The sequence below is a fragment of the Conger conger genome, chromosome 15, assembly GCF_963514075.1.
Source record: "Conger conger chromosome 15, fConCon1.1, whole genome shotgun sequence".
NCBI classification, from domain to species: Eukaryota; Metazoa; Chordata; class Actinopteri; order Anguilliformes; family Congridae; genus Conger; species Conger conger.
The window spans coordinates 3,060,222-3,084,138 of NC_083774.1; the positions used below are offsets into that span (position 1 = coordinate 3,060,222).

General features: G+C 43.6%; 1 protein-coding gene across 1 annotated transcript; it reads left to right on the forward strand.

Annotated features, from left to right (window-relative positions):
• The first annotated feature begins 7,362 nt into the window (after positions 1–7,362).
• atmin (ATM interactor) lies at positions 7,363–18,276 on the forward strand. The gene is made up of 4 exons (XM_061222084.1): positions 7,363–7,622; positions 11,871–11,996; positions 12,617–12,816; positions 14,108–18,276. The coding sequence occupies exons 1-4, from the start codon at positions 7,380–7,382 to the stop codon at positions 15,846–15,848; spliced, it is 2,310 nt and encodes a 769-aa protein (XP_061078068.1). The 5' UTR covers positions 7,363–7,379; the 3' UTR covers positions 15,849–18,276.
• Positions 18,277–23,917: the final 5,641 nt, after the last annotated feature.

A 23,917-nucleotide genomic window follows, 5' to 3' on the forward strand; every position in this document is an offset into this window, starting at 1 on the left:
CCATGCAGAGATGAGTATGGAGGGCGTCAGTTGGCGCTGTCTCCGGGGATCGGTCACAGACGGGCCGTTTGTCGCCTCGGACTGATTAAATGTCACTTGTGTTAAACGCTGAGCTGACACAAGAGCAGATTCGTGTTTAATTACTTGTTTATTGTTGCCCATCTTCACGGTAACTGTCCACATTGAGAACAGAACTCCATAATGGCTCCCTGCGGCAGGCGCAGTTATCTGAATGTATTGGTGGTCTCAGATGCAGCTAGTCAAAATCAGGGTCTGTACTTCAAGATGCGACCTACTGGTATTTTATATTTTATTGTTTACATTTTTTATTAATTTTCGTTGAAAGAGTAACCCCCCCCCCTCCCCCCAACCACCAAAAACAGACTTCTTTGGATGGCATTATATTCACAAACCCTTTAAAGGAAAATTTAATGTAATGTAATCATGCTGTTCTACAGTCACCCTTGATTCGGGAATTCTGGAACAGTTTGTTCCACTGTCACTCGTGATTTAGGAATTCTGGAACTTGTTTGATGCGGAAATGAGTCAGCCTCATGTTGTAAACAGGGCTACAGCTGAGGATTTCCTGAGAATTAGAGATTGTTGCTCATTTTAACCAAACTGCCCGTATGTCGTGAAAAAGATACACATTGGCAGAACAAAGGCAAATTTAATTGACCACAAAATTACTTTCTACACTGATGAAGCTGTTGTTTAAAATGGCAGCTTGAGAACATACCTGGGTCAAATAAGTAATTGCTTTGGATTCAAATACTTCCCTAGGCGTGACAGACCTTGCAGAAAAAAAAACAGCTTAAGCTAGGTTTTGAAAATGCTGGTAGCTGGTTGACCGGTTCAGACCAGCTCCATAATCAACATGGTTTGACACAGCTGGTAGCTGGTCATTTCAAGCTGGTCATAGCTGGATTTTACACCAGGGGAGCTTGCCTGGTGTATTGGCAGTGGTTAAATACTCTCACAAAGTGCAAATCCTGCGTTATGGTCCTCTTGGATTGCACCAGGCAAGTTCAGTCGAGCCCAGAAAAATATTTGAATCCAAATCCAAAACAATTACGTATCTGGTAGCCACATGATTTTTATTTCATTTTTTGTATGGAAACTAATGAATTATTTTTAACCTTTCCAACCAGCAACTAAGATATTTGTGTGCAATGTAAAAACGATATATATTTATATATTTATTTAGTTTAGACAAACCTGTACAATATACAAAGAAATAGGTCTCGTCCTGTACAGGAGATTATGAAGCAATGCTATTCAGTGTAAGATACCGTATGTTTGTCTGCAGATGTTAATGCTCGTTTTCTTCGAAGACATTTCTTTCCTCCCTAATTGCTAGAATTTGAGGGGCTGTTGCAGAATCTTTAGTCCCTATTCGTGAAGTGCCATTCTCTCGTTCCTTCTCTGTTATTTCCACTTAATATTGTTGATTTGTGAATATGTAATTGGCTCATTGGTTTTCGTTCAGGAAGATAAATAATTGGTAAATATTCTGGAAGTGGATCTTTCTTTCTGTATGGTACATGTAAATATGAACAATATTGAGTGGCAGACATAATTTTAATAATTTATGGTATGAATTTCATGACAAATTTTTGGAACTTATTTTCCTCCAAAATACTCCATTCACTGCTCTTTTTGTTACTTTGCTGCTTGTCCTTTTGTATTTGTGAACCAGAGGTGGATATAATGTTACATTGCATGTAGTAACAGACTCAGCAACTAAATGTTTATATACATGGTGATATATATTGTTTTATACAATAATTTACTATGCTATAGATTTGTAACCATATTTTTAAAAGTATAACCTAGAGGAAATGGAAAGTGAAGTGCATGCACGGACTTTTTGTTTTTGACAAATGTGATATCGATTTAAACTGTGTTCAGGGTATTGCTTTTGTATTGCGAAGGGAAACGATGTTGATATTATTGTCTAATTCATTTATTTTTGTATTTTATTCAAGACTAATGTTCAGCTGTTCTTGGTATAGCTTGGGGAAGGCAGTCCATGTTTATGGATATATGCTAATGCAGAGATTTTATTATCCCGAGAATTCAGGAAATGCACTTGTACTGGAAATGGTTTGTTTAATTAATTACTTAATTTTTTTATTCCATTTGCTTGCATTATTTTATAGTCCAATTCTGGCTCTTAGCCAAAATGCAGAATGAACATATATCAACGTATATTCAGGCAGAATGAACATATTTGAACATATATTCAGTCTGATCACATTATATTGAATGCTGAAGGGGATGCTTCCTGTATATAATATTTTTTCATGAGGACTTATTTCACTTCGGAGGTCTATGTATGTTCATCAACAAAGCTTCTAATTTCAGTGGACAGTTGTATATGCAAACATTTCAGCACTATTCTATCAACCAGTGAGGGTTGTTCAATCCTCTTACATTGCAATTTGTTCTTGAATTAATTTAATCAGCACAACAACCTACAAAGTAAGAGCATTGAAAAGACCCTAAAGTGTCTTAAAAATGATCTCTGTGTTTTTTGCACATTATGCTTGTATCTTCTAGGAAATTAATGAGCATGAAGTAATTAATTTAGTATTATTTTTTGTGGGTACCAGTGATCTGTATTTGGCCTGAAGATTGGCTGGTAAATGGTTGATGGTTTTATGTACAATATTAACAGTTTATGCAACAATTTCTTCTGAATTTGCAGACCAGTTCTACGTTCAGTGGAAGGCAGTTGAATACAACAGTTACGCTAGACTGTGTCCATGCACTCGTAAGGCTGATTCTCACCCTCCCCTAGTTTGAATAGATTCACAATTCTTTTTTTTGTTTTTATTTTGTTTTGTATGCTTTTTTTCCCCCTCAGTTGAATATCTACATTCATGGTGAAGCAAACAAAAAGTACATTTGAGGGTAATATTGTTTTCTTTATAACCCATTATATCTTTAATGCAGTGCTCATCCCTTTATGTATTAAACATTAAATTGGCACTGAAATCTTTCTCATAAATCAGTTCTTCCTGTTACCCAACAGTTATAATGCAGCTGAGGGCTTCCTGTGGAGGTAAATTTAAATGAAAACAATGAGAATAAATAATAACTTGGTAAGTGCTGCCACTGTACAAAATGTACAAAGCTCATTCTACTCTTCCAGCAAGTGGCTTCTGCTGGGTCCTATTATGTTCAATTTGCAAAGTATAAATAACGTATTCTGTAATACATATTTGAAGAGAAGGTATATATAGATTCAGTAAATATTTTTTCTAATGTGTCAAGAACAGAGGTGCCCTTGATTACCTGAACTTGTGTGCGTGCGTGTGTGTACATGAAAAGTCCTATCTCTGTATTTTCTTGACACAAGGAACAGCTGAGACATTTTAAACAGTAGCCTATGTTTGTTATGCGTTACTTCATTTAGATGAATACATGTATGGGTGCCTTAGAAGTTGTATTTTCCATATGTGAGGGAAAGATACAGTATTTATTTGTTGTAAGCAAGTTGCTTTCAATAAAGTACGTAGTTAAAGTTCTGATTTTGTGCACTAAATGCTCCGATTGGTCTACACCTTGGCTTACTTGTGTCCTGTTTGTACACTACTTCGTGTGTGGGAATTTCACTTGGGTTCAGTCACGGTGCATGATCCAACAGGTCTGCTCTCCTTCTACTGGGGATGTGTACCTCATCATTAAATCTAATCCCTTGCTTAATGAGACTCTCTGAAAGTACACTCTGTACTTTCTAATCGATTTTTATCAATCCAGTAGCTAGCAATGAATTATTTTTGTGATTACATTTCTCATCTAGACGGCATCCAGTAGTTTGACTCGGAGTTGGTAGTTCAATATTAATGGCAGCCACTGCCTTGCAGAAAAGCAATATTTTTCAAATATGAAAAATCACATTACCTATTTGTTATTTCTGTGTCACGCGTCACTCAAAACAAACAGAACAAGGACTTGTGGAGAGAAATACTTATGATCAGCTTGCCATAAAACAAGAAAACTAGGTTTAGGTATTCTTGGCTCAGGTTGAAAGTCCCAAAATGGTTTCTAATTGTCATTGACTACTTCCATTAATTAATTTAATAATGACATAAACTATTAAATTAAAACAATGCTAAAATATTTTTTGGCAGGAAAGTCTTATTGAATCACATATTACCACAGTATTTTATATTGTTTTATTCTTGTATATTACAAATAAAAAGTAATGTTAACAAAACCAATTGTATTTAATCATAAATAACATTCTTAAAGTTTAATCTGTTGGTCCATATCTGATATCTTGGCAGGGGCTTGGGACGATTTTCCAGGCATTTCAGAAACACTGATAACCTCTCAGTCTTATTCTCACAAACATAAATAACATTTCTTGAGTATGTGAGGAGGGGTACACATCTATGCTTGGTGGAAGAGCAGCGAAACCTTGGTCAGGGAAAGGCACTCATAAATTCCCGAGGGTTGACTCTCACATTATCGATTTATGTCAGGTCTCCTGCAGGCTTCTCCCATCGCCGAGCCTAGCAGCCCGAGGCGCCCGCGCTCTTAATCTGGCTGGCCTCGAGCGCGGTGATCGCGAGCCCCAGCCTGTGGCACGCCTTTCCTCCGCCAGCCTCATTTCCAGGACAACAGTCCCCTGTGTGTCACTGCCGGGAACGGCGGGGCGGAGGCCCGACAGCGGACGGCTCGTAACGGTGATTCAGCGTCTCATCTCCACGTCTGAGGCTTTATAAAACGAATGAATACACGTCTCCGTACTGGCCCTCGAGCCGTTAATGAGGCCTGCAGCCTAAATGAGCACCGTGTTTTCAAGCCACTTCGGAATTAACAGTGTAACAGTCTGAAAAAGATGTGATTACATTTTTTTTCATAAGATTCATAGATGGGTCACATGGTAAAGCGATTTACATGCACTTGTAAATCGCTTTGGATTAAAAGCGTCTGCTAAATGACAAGAATGTAAATGTAAATGGTATTTTAATGGAAAGGATGACTTTTGTTCAAGATAAAATGCTCGCTCTTACTGAAAGCAGACAACACTGTCTCTGGTGCCGTTTCAGAACATAAACGGGTTGACATCTGGTATGTGAGAAGATTGTGACATATGGATATTATAATTGCTGGCTCTTCGAATCATTAGATGAGTTCTGGAGCTCCTTGGGCAGGGAGATTGCCATCTTGAGTCCTCATTGCAGGACAGAAATGTTTTAACAGAGTTCATCATTCAGTATCAGAAGGTAAATTGATATTGATCGTGTCTTCTAAGTACCAAACTATGTCCGGAAAATTCACCCCAGAATGCAAACCAACAGAGTTATTCGCCATTACAAAACTACTAAACACAATTAAGGGCTGGGCATGTGCGAAATCAGACTCGACTGTACGTAATGTTACATCAGTACATTTGCATTACCTCAGGATATAATTAGATTACATTAAATTACATTTAGCTCAACAGTGCAACCTACGTATGAACAGCTGTAGGTAAAATATATATCAAAATGTAATTTGTTCGGTGAATAAATCTGGGGAAATAAATCACGCCTGAACAAAATTGTTATTTAAGAAGAAACAAATTGTTATTTTTTTTACCGTTTACTTTCAGTTACACAAGTAGCCTGCCATCTGGTGGCAAGACTGGATACTACACGTTAATGATACCTGTATTTACAATATGAATGCCACAGCACATTCTGTGGAGCACTGTTAAAGCGATGTTAATGTGACCGGCTCATTCCAGTTGTTATTGAGTAAATGTGGAACCATGTCTGCCACACTAGAGATAAGGCATTACCTCATTATTTATTCTGGAAGCAAAAGAGCATGCCTCTAAATCATCCAACAGATTGACTGCATGTACAGTGGCATGGCAGCGGTTATATTTCGGTATGTTTACTCAGGGATACTATAACCTCATCACATTGCATTGTCAGAACTCATGGGATAAATTTGTGTCCAGCTGCACGTAGGGAAAAAATAGAAATGCAACTGAAAAGGGCACTGGATGAGTCAAGGCGTGAATCAACAACGCGTTTCAGTTTCAGGACTCGATACACGTGCGTGAAATGTAACTAAAAAAGCGCTTCAGTATTCTGTCGAATGTGTTTGCTCATTATCACTCACCCACCCACCCATCAAGTCAGCCTTATATCGTTTTCCACATGAAGCGCATCACTTGATCAACCGTCGCCCAAAGCTCAACCCGGCTAAAACTGAGCTGTTGTTCTTCCCAGCCCAGTCCGCCCCCTGCTTGGCCTTTCCCTCACTGAGGAGTTGACCGTCTTCAGCTGCTAGGGACCTCGGACTGGTTCTCCACAACAAACTGTCTGAAAACATAATGGCAGTTTGTAGGGTATATGTTGCTCTGGATAAGACCAAGCGATTCTAATGTAAGGTCCAGACCAAATAAAAACAAATAATGAAGAAATAATTTCATTTCACCTTGTTCCGCCCTTAATAAATACTCCACTACGTTGATAATGGAGGGCCACGTATGGGATGTGTCATCTACTGGACCAGCCCAAAAGGTCAGTAGCAGCGCCGGGTGCCAAATATGTGCACAACATGGGAAAAAAAGCAAGGTTGGCCTTTAAAAGTCGCGTTTACTGGCTATATTGGAATCGGTAACCCTTGCTTAAGAAATCCCTTGATTATTTTGCCTAATAGTTGTCATAAAATAAATGACACAATAGTTATATTCTTCAATGTGCTTTTAGAGGGTTTGGAAAAATAAATAAATTCGTTACTACAATGTGTCACAGTTCACCGAGCCACAAATGCGATCATGAATTATGAGCACAAAATATTACTACAACAATAGGCAACACAGCCATTTGATAAAATAATTAACATCATGTAGAAATAAAGATCTTATCATTTTCTCTGGGTATCAACTAAATATTGCCTTCCTTTATATTGGCTACATTGTCTTCGTTATATTTGTAAACATTTTGCATTTGCTTTGAAACTATTTTGTGTGTAACAAGGTATTTCCAGAAACCGAGTGAAAGGATGCTTTAAACATACAACATCTATTGTAACTATTAGCCTACACCGCAATAAATATCTTCTCATGCTTCTCTTTCGGGCAAAAATACTGAAAACAAAACATTGACCTCTGATATTTAAACATTGACGTTACTTTCCTGAGTGAAATATAACGATCCAAATGGATGCTCGATACTGAACACTAATTACGCCTCTTTATTTCGGTATGATTGTATTATTAGTTCGAAAATAGCAGATAATCGCCGGTGTTTTGATTCTGGTCAGTCTCAATGGACGGTTCCTTGGAAGTAGGCGGAGTCTTTTATCTGTTTCGTGCGCTGCGTAGGGTACTTTTCAGTTGTAGGACCGACTCTCCCGGCAACGGAAACATGGCTGCCTCTACTACAGAGAGTAGAAGAGCACACCCCAAACACAACAACTGCAATGTATGTATCAATCAGAAAGACAACGAGGACCCGGCTTCACAGTTCCGGGAAATTATAAAACCCTCCATTACAGATCTCACCAAAGAAGTGCGGACCAATATCCTCTGCACCGTTGAGGGATGTGGGAAGATTCTCCCGAATACTCCTGCTCTGAACATGCACCTCGTCAAGTCACACAGGGTCAAGGTACCTAAGCAATCCGAAAAATCTTCTATTATGCAACATGCATTGGTCTTACTGTTGGAGTATTGTTGGCAAACAAGTTAGCCAGCTATAGTATTGCTTACGTAACATCTGGCCATTCGTGTCACTGCTGTTTCTACTGTTGAACAAATGCAAATCGCTGAACTGATTGACGTTTTTCTTGTTAGCTAGTTAGCCTGATTCAGCATGTTACTTTGATCACATCCTGTAAAATAGTAAGCGTACACATTGTTCACTGTATCATCACGCAAATGTACAAAATTGAGTAAAACGGTCACAAATCCTGGTTGGTCTGTTGTTAGCAAGACAAATCATTTCAAGTTGGAGCGTAGCTAGCGAGGCAGCTAGCGAGTTAGCTAGCTTGCTATCGTATTCCTAGCAAACACTTAGAAAAAATCACATTGCCAGGCGGTAGTTTAGCTAGGGTATATTAAAATTATTTTCTACTGTACCTGCCATAGTAAGTTGGGTTCAAAAGTAGCAGCGTCGGTAGTCCGTTCACTTCATCTTGGCATTGTAACCCATGCTAATTAGCTCCAAAATTGGCACTTATATTTATGTCAGTTTTGTAAAAGAAGAACGTTTTAGTTGTGGTTATTTCTAGAGTAATTGCGATTTTAAATATCCGCAATGCGAACATAATCGCTTGTTTAGCAGATCTGTAGATGCATTGTAAACTGGGAATAATTCGGACAGCTGTTTTAGGCTAGTACTGCATTTAAGTTTGATTGAATTTGTTTCTGTGTGTCACGTCATGATAAACAATGGAGGCTTATACATGTTGTCAGTCTTGATGAATTCTCACCAGCTAGTCATTCCACTTATTTTAAAAGACGTGTGGCTTATTGTGCTATTAACATGGATTTATGCAAAACTTGTCTTTTAGTTGATATTTCATGGGGTGCGTTCTCCTCGGTTATATGGACCGATTTAGTGAACTATTGCCGACAGTCGTAGAGGAAGTTGGACATATCATGGAACTGTGTTGTCTTCATTTCATTTAAATATTCTATCGCCGTTTAGGAGATATTTCCCGTTACTAAATGTTGCCAAGGCTTGCGGTTGTTACAACATCATGAATAGGAAACATCATTGCCTTCTCACTGTTGGAGGACTGTGGTAGGCTACTGTAATTTGACAGTAATCTTACAGTAATTTGAATGCAGTCATTTGTTGAAACAGTTTCCTTTCGTCGCTATAAATGCCTATAGAATATTCTTGTTGACCAATAAAAATAATAATAAAATTGGTGACGTTCCAGCCTCGTCCATGAATTGACATTGTTCCAGTTTGAGAAAAAACAACAACTTGATGGTAGGTGAGGGAAATATATTGTTCAGCAAATGTGCAGAAAGACGGCCTCAGTCAGTTCAGAACGCAAATGCTGGAGCCAAAATGAAGGTTGCTAAGAATGTCAAGCCCAACTGTAAACGTGACAGCCGGGATAGTAGCACTGTACAGCTCAGCAAAATGGAGCCCCGGTTTGTCCTTCCCCACCGCGTTAATGCATTATTAATTGGCAGAGAATGGGGTAGGATTTCAGCTTGTCACGGTGCGCGTCTCTGTGTCCGCAGCTGCGTAGCTGCTGTTCTGCAGTTTCTGACCGCTCACAGACACCCCCTCCCTCTGGTTTTTATCCATTGAGTGTTTCGCTGGCCAAGCAAAGCCGCTGGGTTGGCAGGGAAGGATGCCACCTTCCCACATTTTCCAGAACCGGGTATTGGTCTCCCGGAGACTTGTATCACGCATGAATGGCCTCTGATTTCTTTGTAATCTCGACAGCTGCTGGCTTAATGGTGGTTTTCCTGAATCGGCCCTCTTGGTTTGTTAATTGTCGATTCTGTGCCTTCCCGTCCCACTTAAAGTCAAGAATGTTTTGACAAAAAAAAACAACTTTCAATATGAAGTGACATTGTAACATAATATGATTTGTTATTTAGGTGACGCTTTTATCCAAAGCGACTTCCAGTTTATAAGACGAGGCCGTGGACAATCCCCCCTGGAGCAATGTGGGTGCTCGCGGGCCCAAAAGCGGCACTGATGTTATTGTGGCTACACTGGGGCTTGAACCACAATTTCTAAGAAATTTGGGTTAGCCAATAGGCCACTGGCTGCCCCTACAGATTGTATGGGAAATTCCAGCGTGATGGATATGACATTTGGACATAAAATGACAAACAAAATCCGTCTGAAAAAAAGGCGTTGTTTTTTAATTGTATTCTATTCGCGTAAAGCCACGAATATATATTTAAAAAGTTAATAAACTCCGGTATGTGGATGAAACAAACAATCGGGGAGAACGACGATATTAAGAATTGAAAAGAACAACGCATTATGTAATTACAAATTTCGGCTTCTATATTACAGTAGCCTACACTAGCTGTGTCGACGCAGTGGCAGTAGTAGGTACTTTAGCAAGCTTGATATCATTACACCCAATGGAAATGCGGAAATTAAATGGTCTAAAGTGTCGCGGTAGTTTACGCAAAAGGACTGAAACACTGGGACGCAATAAACACACGTTCTTTAACGTCTTCTTCTTTTATGAAGATGCCTGTCACGTCCTTGGTGTTCAAAAATATACTGATGATTAGAAAAAGCAACACAACGCAATAATCTATAAGATATCACCTCCGTGAAAGGTGGCTTTGCATAGGCTGTACATTTTTAATAAGCGCTTATTTAAAACCCATGTTCTCAGAAACATTTCCTCACAAACGTGACGGACATTAGCGGTTGCAGTCCGCCTCTCGTCTTTACAAGATTCTAGAATGATCAATTAGTACTTAACCCTCTTACATTCATTTTGAATTATTTACTTCTCAATTTCATAGAAATTACACAGGGGGGCAGATGTGAGTGAAAAACTAGTCCAGTCAGCTCTTTCAAAAAGCTATTAAATGGAGTTGACTTTGTGACAATGCATTCCGCACTGTAATGGCAATAACATCATTAATACAATGACCAAGTCGATAATCCGAAATATACACCCTAAGGATAAATGTGAAAGCCTAAGTTTAATTGGGAAGTTTGTAAAGTTTTTTTTTTTTTTTTCATCATGCTTAGATTGATATTACTGTTGAATTGCCCGTATACACACTGTGATTTTGTTTTTGCACATTTGCTGCTAATCAATGTTCAATTCATTTTCCACGTCTTTCAATTTGCTCTTTATTCAGGTTTAAATTTGGAGATGATTTCCGAATTTAATAAGCATTTACCTTACCTAGACTTTTGTCCCATTAACAACACATATCATTATGCCCTTCGACCAATGTTCACAAACCCATCATAAGTGGTTAAAAATAGCACTTATGTCAAAACCATGGCGTATCTGACTGTTTATTCACTCCCATGGTAAATATAGTATGTGATTGTGAATGCACTCTGTATTTTAAAAGGTGCTGTTGACAGACGGAACAGCTCAGATGTTGTTGTCTTCAGTACAACCAGAAGATGAACGATAAACACTACAGGATATGCACGTTGCACTTTTGTGCCAATTTCTTTATTACACCTTTGAGCTTGTGGCGATTACCTGTGCTTGTTACCATAGCAACTTTGTCTCACTTGTCTTGTCAGTTGTTCCAGGATTTAAAGGGCAGATTGTCAGGTTCCATTGTGTCGTATGTCATGACTGCGTTCTGTTTGTTGCTGCGAGGAATGAAGATGATACTCCATTGTTTCGAGCAGGACATTTTTGTTGTAGTTTTCTAGCGTAAGAGGAATGCAAGATCGCTGTTGAGACATTAAACCGAGGTCCATGGGGTCATTAGAGGTCCCATGACACTCTTCCCGGTGTCCTGGCTAAATTCCCAACCCTGGCTCTTTCAACCTGCCATCAAAATCATCCCGTGATTCAATTGCCTTGTTACTCGGTGACATTGGTTCCATTTAACTATCAAGAAGAAGCTATACTTTACTGAGTCCCATGGGGTAATCTGTCCTCTGCATCTGACCTATCCTAGTAACTTAGGAGCAGTGGGCAGCCACAGCCTGGGTTGGGGTTAATGCAGGGCTAAGGGCCTTGCTCAAGGGCCCAACAGCTGTGCAGATTTTACCGGGGCTCCACCGGGGCTTGGACCACCAACCTTCCTGGTCCTGATCCAGTCATGTACCTTAGCCACTCGGCTTTACGCTGCCCCATTACATGCATGTGCTGTTCCTCTGTGTACCATTTTAACATGAATGTGCCTCACCCATGTCTTTGTGTTTTTCTGGTTGTTTCAGGATGGGATTGTCAACCCCACCATCAGGAAGGACATGAAGGGGCTACCCAAACTTTACTGTTGTCCAATAGATGGCTGTCCTAGAGGACCAAACAGACCTTTCTCCCAGTTTTCCCTGGTCAAACAGGTATTACTGCCTCATGATCCCGTGTAAAAACCTATTCTAGCAGCAAAACCTCTTTTTATCCTGATGTGAAAAAAACTATTTTCCCGTTGGCTTGAAAAGCAGAATCAGAATGACCCTTTATGTGATCTGAAAGATTGGTACTAAACTCGAGCATTGTTTAAAGCCTGCTCATGACTGTGTGATTCTATCTACAGAGTTTTGTTATTTAAAGGTACAATAGGTAATTTTGGTCAAGAGAGGAATTGCAGCAACAAACACCCTCAAACCACAACACTGTTTATCCCACCACTTCTCTGTGAACGTGCTGACATTGAAACGCCATTGGCTGTGGCAATTGGAATTTTAACCACATTTTTTGACAGCCTTGCATTGTAGCGTAGTGGTTAAGGTACATGACTGGGACCCACAAGGTCGGTGGTTCTGTCCCCGGTGTAGCTACGATAAGATCCGCACAGCCGTTGGGCCCTTGAGCAAGGCCCTTAACCCTGCATTGCTCCCGGGGAGGATTGTCTCCTGCTTAGTCTAATCAACCGTATGTTGCTCTGGAGATCTGCCAAGTGCCATTCGCGTAATGTAATGTAATGTTATGTGATTGTCCATGTCCTGTATCTCTCCAAAAGCACTTTATGAAAATGCACGCCGAGAAGAAGCACCGGTGTGAGAAGTGCGGCAGCTGCTACAGCACGGAGTGGGACCTGAAGAGGCACACCGAGGACTGTGGGAAGACCTACTGCTGCACGTGCGGCTGCCCCTATGCCAGCAGAGCCGCCCTGCTCTCGCACATCTACAGGACCGGCCACGAGGTGCCCACCGAGCACAGGTACGCCCGCCTGCGTGGCCCGGCTGTGTGGGGCAGGTAGGCCCAGCTGTGTGGGGCAGGTAGGCCAGGCTGTGTGGGGCAGGTAGGCCCAGCTGTGTGGGGCAGGTAGGCCAGGCTGTGTTGGGCAGGTAGGCCCAGCTGTGTGGTGCAGGTAGGCCCAGCTGTGTGGTGCAGGTAGGCCAGGCTGCATGGTGCAGGTAGGCCAGGCTGCGTGGTGCAGGTAGGCCCGGCTGCGTGGCGCAGGTAGGCCCCGCTGTGTGGTGCAGGTAGGCCCGGCTGCGTGGTGCAGGTAGGCCAGGCTGCGTGGCGCAGGTAGGCCCCGCTGTGTGGTGCAGGTAGGCCCGGCTGTGTGGTGCAGGTAGGCCAGGCTGTGTGGTGCAGGTAGGCCCAGCTGTGTGGTGCAGGTAGGCCAGGCTGTGTGGTGCAGGTAGGCCCAGCTGTGTGGTGCAGGTAGGCCCAGCTGTGTGGCGCAGGTAGGCCCAGCTGTGTGGTGCAGGTAGGCCAGGCTGTGTGGCGTAGGTAGGCCCAGCTGTGTGGCGCAGGTAGGCCCAGCTGTGTGGCGCAGGTAGGCCCAGCTGTGTGGTGCAGGTAGGCCAGGCTGTGTGGTGCAGGTAGGCCAAGCTGTGTGGTGCAGGTAGGCCAGGCTGTGTGGTGCAGGTAGGCCAGGCTGTGTGGTGCAGGTAGGCCAGGCTGTGTGGTGTAGGTAGGCCAGGCTGTGTGGTGCAGGTAGGCCCAGCTGTGTGGTGTAGGTAGGCCAGGCTGTGTGGTGCAGGTAGGCCCAGCTGTGTGGTGTAGGTAGGCCAGGCTGTGTGGTGCAGGTAGGCCCGGCTGTGTGGGGCAGGTAGGCCAGGCTGTGTGGCGCAGGTAGGCCCAGCTGCGTGGTGCAGGTAGGCCAGGCTGTGTGGTGCAGGTAGGCTGGGCTGTGTGGTGCAGGTAGGCCCAGCTGCGTTGGGCAGGTAGGCCCAGCTGCGTTGGGCAGGTAGGCCCAGCTGCGTGGCGCAGGTAACTCACTGTATACCATGATCCCAAGGACTGTGGATAGTGAGTGCAGGGAGGAGGGATGCCGTTTCGATCCTGCCCTGGGTGTGTCAAAGTGTCCCTGAGCAAGACATCTAACTCCCAATTGCTCCCAACAAGCTAGTTGGTGCTTTGCATGGCAGCCAATCACTGTTGGTGTGTGAATGGATGAATGAGAAGCCATGGTTATGCACACATTCTGCCTTGTTCTCCATTGCCTCCATTATCAAATGATGATGCTATTTTTCTCCCCCCCTCTTCCACTACATTACAGATATCCACCTGGCAAGAAAAGAAAGATGGAGGGATTGCTAAGTAGCGCCACCAAGCTCAGGCCCAACGGGCAGATCTTTCAGGTTCTGAAGAAGGAGAGGGAGATCTCTAAAGAGTGCGTCTCCGCCAATGAAGCCAGCCGCTCGGAGGCTGGCTGCCAGACCCACAGCCCGACTAAAAACCCCCAGAAGCCTCTTCTGCCCAAGCCGAAGGTCGCCGTGGTGAACGTCCCGGTGATGCAGTTCGCACACCTGCCTGTGCTCCTCTCCTCGACGGAGAGCAGCGCGCTGAGGTCCGTGCTGCTGGCGGTGGACGGCCAGGGCTCCTTCATGAGCGCCGTTCAGTTCGTGCCGCAGCCGGTGGGGACCGTGATGCCGCTGCTCGACACGAAGACCCTCGGCTTTCCGGACCCGCTGGGCCCGAATCCGGTCAGCACAGGGGTGCAGGTGAATTTGGACAAATGTGCCTCGGGTCTTACGGAGGCCAGCGAGACGGGACGGGGCGGTAAGAGCACCTCCACCGACATCCAGACAGACATATCGTACCTCACGAAGGCGTCCGCGCAAGCGCCGTGCGTTGTGGGCGAAGGCGCGGTTTCCGCCTGTGCCCAAACGGACATCAGTGTCAGCGCGCAGGTGCTGCTGCCGGTCAGTGTTGAAACTCAAACTTTCCCCCCGCAGTCCAAAATAACGTCCACCATCAGTGCTCAGACGGACACCTTCGCCCAGATGTACGTCCTCTCCGACAACGTCACCAAGGAGACGCAGACCGGTGCTGGTCTGTGCGTCCCTGACGACCGGAGGCAGATGGACCAAGCTATAATGTGCACGGAGCTCTTCGAACACGATTCCTTCAGCATTTCAGCGCCGGCGGGCTTGAAGGAGAGGCCTTTTGTTGCGGTGCCTATGGTGGGCGGTGGCTCCGGTCTCTATGACGACAAGGCTGCCGGGGCGATCTGCTTCGGTGCCCAGACCGAAATGCTCCACCAGAACACGATGGCCGACAACCAAACCCAGACCATGATGCTCTTCAGCGACTTGGAGAACATCCTGTCGGACAGCATGGCGGGCAGCACCATGGACAGCCAGGGCTCCCTGTCCGACGGCACGTCCGGCTGCGACGCCGGCCTCTCGGCCGACCGAGAGCAGCACGCCGGCATCGACTTCGACTTCGAGGAGTTCCTGGAGGCCGTGCACAGCCAGACGCAGACGGAGGAGAGCGAGCTGTGCGCGGGCGCGCCCCTGGAGTCCCTCGACATCCAGACGCAGACCGACTTCCTGCTGTTCGACAACCCGACGCCCAGCGACGCCGGCGCCCGGACGCAGTCCGCCGATCTGGGCCTGGAGATGTTCGACACCCAGACCCAGACCGACCTGGACTTCTTCCTGGACCCCGGCGGCCACATATCCCTCGGCAGCTTCCTGAAACAGTCGAGCTTCTCCATCAGCACGGAGTCCTCGGACACGGAGACGCAGACCGACGCCGCCCCCGCCGCGCTGGAGCCCGGCGCTCCGGACCGACACGTCAAGCTCAGCAGCGCCGAGACGCAGACGGTGACCAGCTCCTTCGACGGTCTGGGAAACCTGTTCCTCACCAGCAACCAGACCCAGACGATCATGGATGACTTCCTGGTGGCGGACCTGGCCTGGAACGCCATGGAGTCCCATTTCAGCTCGGTGGAGACGCAGACGTGCGAGGAGCTCTTCGCCCTCTTTCAACACTCGGAGAAGCCCGGCAGCTGAGCGGGCGCCCCGGAGGGCATTCTGGGGCCGTGACTCACAGACGAGACGGCGTCCAGTGTCAGCCGCGGGCCAGCAGCTGGCCTTTCGGTAACGCCTCTCGCCAAGCTACGACAAAGCACTACAGCGAATAACACAACGCGAAGTAAAAGTGTATAATTATCCTCATTCCGGTCGGTCCGGTGATTTGGCCATCGTGGATTCAGTTGAAGATCTTTGGCTTTCATGACGAGACTAGATCCTCAGCATGTTGGTTAGGATTCATATTTTATCCTGTTTACATACATTTATTTTGCACAGAAACAAATACTCTAGAAATTCGTTTTTTTTTTTTTTTTTTTTTATTTAAAAGCCGATCATTAAAAAGTGTCTTATCAGTTCAGTGTTGTAAATATTTGTCAATTGGACAATTTCCTCTAGAGTGTTTTATTCCTTTGTGGCACAAATGAGTATTGAAATATTCATATGCATTTGCCACTGTTTATGGTCTAATTTCGTGTTTTTTATGTATAGTTTTTGTCAATTTATTTGGCCATTGTTACAGAACAACCCATTTACTGTATGAAGGTAGTTCACTGTCAGTCCAATGGCAATTCCATTGTCCTTACATAGTTCTTAACTGTTTAGCAGATTATAGTTATCTGTACTAAAGAAACGTTCTGTGCAGAATTCTTTGAAATGGCTGCTGCACTGTGAGTGTGTAGTGATTATTTATGCCTATTGAGAGTTTCCGAACACTTTTTTGGACTGGCTAGCTGCTGTTTACAGTCTCTCATCAGCTTTTGTACTGCATGTTGCAGGTTTTTCAGGTGATTAACAAATCGTGAATCACTTAATTGTCAGTATATTACTTTCCCATTTTGAAGAGGCATGTTCCAAAGATGGTTGTTTTAATTTCACTAGCTTCTTGCACGATGTCTGGATGTTGTGGAGTGATGCGTTGTGATTTGCATTCGGTAACGTGAGGAATGCGTCGTCTCAAAAACACGGATCACAATATTTACCTCCGCCGCCAGCGGGTGGAGCGGAGGCAGCGCGATTGCCTCCGTGTGCGCCAGTCTGAACCGGATTACGTTTTGACGTCCGCAAAGAAGAAACCTGTGAATTAAGGCCCGTTTGGACAGCAAAGAAGTGATTGTTTTAGAGCTAATGTGTACCTCCTACAGCAATGGCACAGGGTACTTTCATGATCAGGAAAGACGGAAGAGGCTGACGACACACAGTGATGTAAAACACGTTTTAATGAGTATCACTTAAATATATTTTCAGTGAAATTCAGGTTTAAAAAGAATGTTTTTGAATGTTTTCATTTGACGGATGGAAACCCCTTGAATTTGTGCAATTGCTTGGGTCTATATTCAGTGCATTCGTTGAGCTCCTTCAACTCAAGTTTCAAATGCTAGCAGTGTTTTTGAGGAGTGTTGTTCAACTGGGTGTTGAAATGAATGAAACATGATATGTACTCAACACAGTTTTACAATCTCCGCAGTTGGCAACAGTCGACCAAATTTAGTTCGCCTTTGTGTCACACTGTTTCAACCTTACAGATTTCCCCGAGTTGATTGTTTTGTAGGTGCCTTATTGGAAGTGTTACGTTTATTTTTATATTTATATTTTTTTGTTAGAATGTGAAATCCACTGCTGCTTTTTAAAGAGGGCATCCAGAATGTTGTTATGTATTGCACATACATACAGAGCCAGTTTCATAGACCCAGAGTCATTTGAATCTTTTTCATCAAGGACTGTTTTGTTTGTGTTTTTTGTAGCTGTATGCTTTATCAGACGTAGGCTTCATCTAGATCTATGAAACCGCCACAAAGGATTCAAAGTGGCAGATAGGCTTATAGTATATTTGTTATTGCAAGTTATATAGAAATGTTCAAATGTATGCTTGAACACCATTGTATATATTGATGAGTACATGCTAAATTCCCAGAATGTAATGCAGGAATGTGATGTTATTGCGTCATTCATTGCATTACGGTCTGTAGAGCTGATCGTGTTACGGATGTGTGCGAGAGTGATCTTTACTTAACAACCAAAATAAATCCACATGATTGTTCATTGTTTGCACAATAATAGTGATGATATGTTTCTGCTACATTCAATGTTGAATGACTTGTTCTGAATATGCCACATCAGTTTAATTTATTAATTTTGGTCCTTATAGTCACAGTCACGCTAGAAAGTCACTGAAAAATTTACGTATACTTGAAAACGTTATTCGCAGATGATTTGGCAAGCATTTTTCCTTGTCGTGCATGCAGTCTGTGCCAAGAAAAACTTTGAATTTAAGTTGTAAGCTTGAGCCTAAGTTTAGTTTAGTCTAAATGTTTAGCGTTTAGTATGCGTTTGCCATGACAGCCCTTGTTGTACATTCAGTTGTGGAAGCTATGCAGTAGAAGCTCTTAATAAACACACTTGAAAGGAGGATGGTTTGCTTTCTTTCACTCTATTGCCACCTTCAACAGGTACATTTGTATTTGGTATGCTAATGAATAGTGATTTGCTGTTGTCAATTTATATGTCATGAACAAACTAAGAACAAGTGCCTCACAAAATAAGATTTTAAAATCTTTTGCAGTTTTCATCATTTCTACCAATACTTTTTTTTTGGCAGTCATACTACGTTAAATCATTGCCAATATACTGTGAGCAATCAAATTCAAGTAAATTTTACATTGAATAATGGAATACGATAACAGTAAATAGTGGTTATAGAAATAATATTTTCCGTTTTATTTGCACAAAACTCGACACACATTTACAGAAAGCAGTTAAAATGTCTTAATATTTAGTACATCTCTCATTGTACCTACCCTTATGGCAGTACAACTGCCTTTTTTAAAGTTTGCTGAAGACCATATACTGACAACAATATTTCTCATTTACCCACTGCTTGGTGAATACAAAACCCAAACACTGAGCAGTATATTTGGTTTTCTTTTTAATACGTTTTCTGCATCACATTACGAGGGAGGCTCAAGACCAGTCATTTCTCCGACAAAGTATGTGCATGTTTCTAGTGTTCTAAATTACTTTTTAGTTACAAAGGGATCTCACTCACTGCTATTTGCGTTCCTTAAAATGTCAATCATTAATTTCTTCATATTAAAAATACCATACTTGATCCCTTTTCACAATCGCATTTTCGCAGAAATATCGATTCAACGTGGTTCTCTATGCGCCGTTTTCGTTAAGTCGGTGCGACAATCCCACCGAATAACGTAGAAGCAGACGCAGTGTGAAAGAGCAACCGCCGAAAATCCAAAAAGCGTCTTTAAAATGCGGTCTAATGTTTTTATCAATATTACCGTGTCAGACGATATTGTTGGTTGTCTCTTGCCAGTCTTATTTTTCCAAATTATGCTACGGCTGGATTATCTATAGTCAATTTAGAATGGAACTGGTATTTGGCGAAAATAACTTTTGTGACCACCAGTCACCACAGATGTTGTCAAATCGACCAAAACTGAAAAATTAAGCTGAGCCTCTTTAATTATTTTTACAATACATACTCAATACAATACTCCTTCTCCTTGTATAAATGTTTCATGTTCACTATAAAATGTGAAATTCAACATTAGCCATGCTCATCTGCTAAGGTAGGTTCTGTTTGTTTTCTGACAATACAATTCTGTTTGTTTTGCTTGACCGACTACATTTCAGAGCAACATCATGCTCTGGCTTCTGCAGAACTGTAACATTGAATCCACTGTAGTACACCTCAAGACTGTCAGCTCAGATCTCTGAAGTCAGAGTACTGATCGAATACTGATATACTTGTGATGAGTGCAAGAGGGGCACTCATGAAACATGGAATTTGTTTGAACGTCTATGGATGAACAATTTAAATACTCCAACTTGTCTATGAAAGACTAAATACTGGTGTGAAACTATTCGTACATTAAATGACACGCTCACAGTCGTTTGAATACTACTGCGATTCACCAGAACAGACCGAAGTGAGCCCACACCACCAACCTTCCAGGTCCCAGTCATGTACCTTAGCCACAGGGCTACAGGCTACCCCAGTCATGTACCTTAGCCACAGGGCTACAGGCTACCCCAAAAAACTTAGTAATTGTCCAAAGACTTCCAGGTTACTGTAGCTGGGCGCAATTAACAGGGGAGTGCATTAAATGAGCATGTGTGCTCAGTTAACCTGCCCTGTATAAATAACAGTTAATTATAGAAAGAAAAACAGTACAGCACTTATAAGCAAGTCCCCAGTAGACAGTTTGGAGAGGCTCGCATACACAGGAGACAGTTTGGGGAGGCTTGCATTCACAGGAGACGGTGGGAAGACGTTGGTAATGGCATTCTAGTCCCTAACAGAGCAGGGAGTGGGGAACTCGGTTCAGATATGCTCCTGGACTTGAGTGCAATGTACAATCTGTGGCCGTGATTGTTCTTGCTGCTCACCCGACCGAGGTCCTCGTATTTGACGTTCCTCACCAAGCGGTACGCGGTCCGCGGAAACAGGTCTCTGACCAAGTTTAGCGCGGGATCTCGGTTCCTCGAGTTCTGGATGCCGACAGAGAAGCGCACCTGCACGTGTTTGCTGTTCTGAGATGCCCAGTGCAGGCCGGGCAGCCCGTGATGGTCCGGGGGAAAAGGTCCGCAACGAGCCTCGGGTACACCGGACTCCACGCCGGCCTGTTTTATGAGTTCGCAGATTTTCTCCACGCCTGCTTGGCCCCGTGCCCCCAGCACGTCCTGTGACCCCCCGCCCTCCGAAACGCGGTGCGCTGCGCTTTGGTTTAAGGCCGCGCCGCTCGTCGTCTTCCTTAGAGTGGGGCTCCCCGGGTCCCCGGCCCCTTCCGCTTTGACAGGAGGCAGGACGCTGAAGCTGTTGATGATGGCGGTCACGTCCCTGCCCCTCTCCGCACAGCGCTTGTCCAGGGCGTGCGCGCCCGCCGGATCGGGAAAGGTTTCCACGAGCGCGAGACGACCGGCGTCCGGAGACGCTCCATCGGCGCACAAAGCCAGCTGGAAGCTGCGATGCTCCACAGCCGAAGGGTAGGCAGCTGCATTCGCAGGGTGCCTCGAGAGTCTCTTCAGACCCAAATGAGGCGATTTGCTTCCTTTCCAAAGATGCAGTTTGTTTGAGGTGCAATTTCTTTCAGACTCAACGACTGAGTGAGCTGAATGGTCTGATTCAGCTTGAGCTGAATGGTCTGATTCAGCTTGCTTCTGCAGCTTCACGTCGAGGCAAAGAAAACAATGGTAATCGCCCTCTGCCAATCTGCTCTTCTTACTTTTCTTCTGACTTTGAAATAAGCAAGCAAGAGGGGGAGTCCTACCCCAGCCCTGGACCTGCCAACACAACAAACTTTAAATATGTGATATAACATTACACGACAAAGAACATCTGTTCAGCACACACTGGCAATAAAGAGGGTGGTTCTTGTCTCATGTATTGTGTGCGCACTTTTTTTTAAATGTACACAATACCCATGTTATTTATCTTTTGAGTAAATGCACACGCACTTGGAAATATGGCACCTGTCATACGTGGTGACGTAAATTATGACGTAGTCTTGAACAAATTCGGTTTTTAAAATAACCTAGTTCTATGATGCACATGCGAGTATTCAGAAGCCCTACTTAGCCTCGATGCCGATGCGTTCATCTGCAATTGTGAATAGTGAAAAGTGAATTTTTGCTAAATGTATAATGAAAAATGCATGGTTAAAAGCTTAAAGATAATTACCCTTTGGTAAACTTCCACAGGAACAGCAACGAGTAGTGAAAAGAAACATTACTCACCGCTTCTTCCCAGCCCGACTCGAAGCTTGCTTCGTACGCATCCTCGTCTTTCGCGCAAGTGTCTTCGCTGATACTCAAAAGAGCATCCGCGTATTTTCTGTCCGGGGTTCTGCAAACCTTCCATTCGGGGTCCTGCGCTTTCACGCTGTTCACTTGTGCTGGAAGCAAAGTGCTCTCCTGGAGAATGTCCATTGGCTTGCAATTTGTAAATAGATGCCTTTCACTGTCGAACAGATGGAAAAGAACGGCTTAAGCGCATTGGCAAGTTCCATGCATTTAATAAATGAAAAAAAGGTATGCTCAACCAACAACTAGCCAATCATAAGTAAAATGCCTTGTGCAGATACCCATTCCACAGATAATGATGCGCAATACGCTGTATGCATTACCGGTATAGATAAACAGAGACTATAAGATTAGAGGAGGAGAGCACTTACCATTGGCGTTAAACAAATTTCCCGCTGATAGACTGCGCGCTCTCAAGAGAATCAGCCCCGAACAGTGTTACTCTAAATGGGCATGGACAACTGCAATAAATATTTAACAATGTCATAAAGTCATAAGTCAAAGTGTCATGAGGTTCGCTCGTCGATTAACTATTTCAAACAATAAAGAATGGCTGCTATCCACAACACTGGGCATGTACGCTGTTTGTGAGGGGTGGAAATCCGTTGCCCTGGTAACCCTACTACAGAAGTCCGGGGGAAATTAGGCGGACGTCACTGACAACACGTGACCTCCGAAGAACAAAGGCCTACGTGACGTCGTACATGGACAACATGAACGATCATATTTTCTAAAGATCAAAAGCCAGAGGACAGTTCAGTTCGTCATTTTTATTGTCTTCGTTATGTACTTTCGCAAAACATCTGAATTGAAAACAGTGAAGCTGCAATTACTGTCGGACACGAAACAAAATCTTTTAAATTATATATTTCAAATGGAGGCAAATGTATCAACACAATACAGATTTCCCTGATGACTTGCTTTCTATGAATTTTTTTCTGTAAAATGTATGCATTGTTTGCAATGTAGCACGATAAGCACAATATGAACATGGGAATTATATTGGCTATCTGACAAAATGTGGTTTACGAGGGTAAGTAGTCCCTCAACCATGAAAAGCACCCAATTAAGAAAAATTACAGCTTGTTCGAAGCTAGATTGTCATTGCGGTTTGAACGAAAAACCCCAAACACAGGGGTACTCCAGGAACGAGTTTGGGAACCACTGTTTTAGGGGACCGAGGTGGCTATAAGTGTGAGGATAAGCACAATCAGGTCTGAGGTATATGTACACCATTGCTTTCACATTCCGTGGTTTCTCTTGCGCTATTGCCAGCTCTACTTGCAAATCACCGCACCAGGGCTACGTTCAGCCCCGGCAAAACGTAGCAAAGCGTGTATTTGCGTTTTACAGAAACGGTGGCGCGTTGAACGTCCTGCTGCAAACCGTGGGCAGACTGACTGTAGTACGACGGTTCGCTCCTTTGGCGTCTGAAAAGGCGTTGCCTACGTCACGACACACCCACCACACAGGAACAAACATTCCTGAAAGTTGGGAGAAAACGTATCTCTCAACACAGAAACCATTGCAAAACGTTTTCAGATTGAACTTGACCCAAGTGCATATGCTGACTGTGCCTATGAAAGAGAACATAAAAGCACTGCTACACCCATGCAGCTGCAATACATGTTGGAGTGAGTGAAGTATTTATTGTACTGCGCAAAGTAAGGTGGTGTCTTCATGAATAGATATTGATACATACAAAATCAAGACATTTTGGTAGCCTCTCCTGTTGAAAGTCAGACATCAAATGATAATGCTGCCAAACTCTGTCGAAGTTCCATACACATTTAGTTGCTTGGAACTTGACGCCATGAGAGCGAGTAATTTTGAAGGGCATGTTGTCTATTTTTGTAGGCTATAGGTTTTGCTATGTTTACGTCACGTGACGTCTGTGTCACTTGTATGTCGTTACAAATACAATAGACCGCGTTAGATGAAGCGACAGTATACATATAATGTCGCTGTTGTTTAATTTTGTTCTAACCAATCTAAAACTTTTGTTCATTTTCAAAACACAAACAACAGAACTAAATATGTCGTTTCCCAAAGCCTGGAAATGGAACGCTTTGAAAGAGGGGTCGGTTACCCTTCTCCATCCCTGTGATGCGTCAGCCGCGCGAGTGGAGATTGGTTCAGATATCCGCAGTGTCACACACACACGTGTTCAGCCTACACCGTGCGTTAAAACCAGACAGCTGACGGCATCTTTTCAACCAACTCCTCGCAACACA

What these genes read in the sequence shown, in the direction of transcription:
- atmin (XM_061222084.1), top strand. Translation starts at nt 7,380, where the DNA reads ATGGCTGCCTCTACTACAGAGAGTAGAAGAGCACACCCCAAACACAAC. An exon ending in AGTTTTCCCTGGTCAAACAG is followed by an intron (nt 11,997 to 12,616) that starts GTATTACTGCCT and finishes TCTCTCCAAAAG; the next exon opens with CACTTTATGAAAATGCACGC. An exon ending in GAGGTGCCCACCGAGCACAG is followed by an intron (nt 12,817 to 14,107) that starts GTACGCCCGCCT and finishes ACTACATTACAG; the next exon opens with ATATCCACCTGGCAAGAAAA.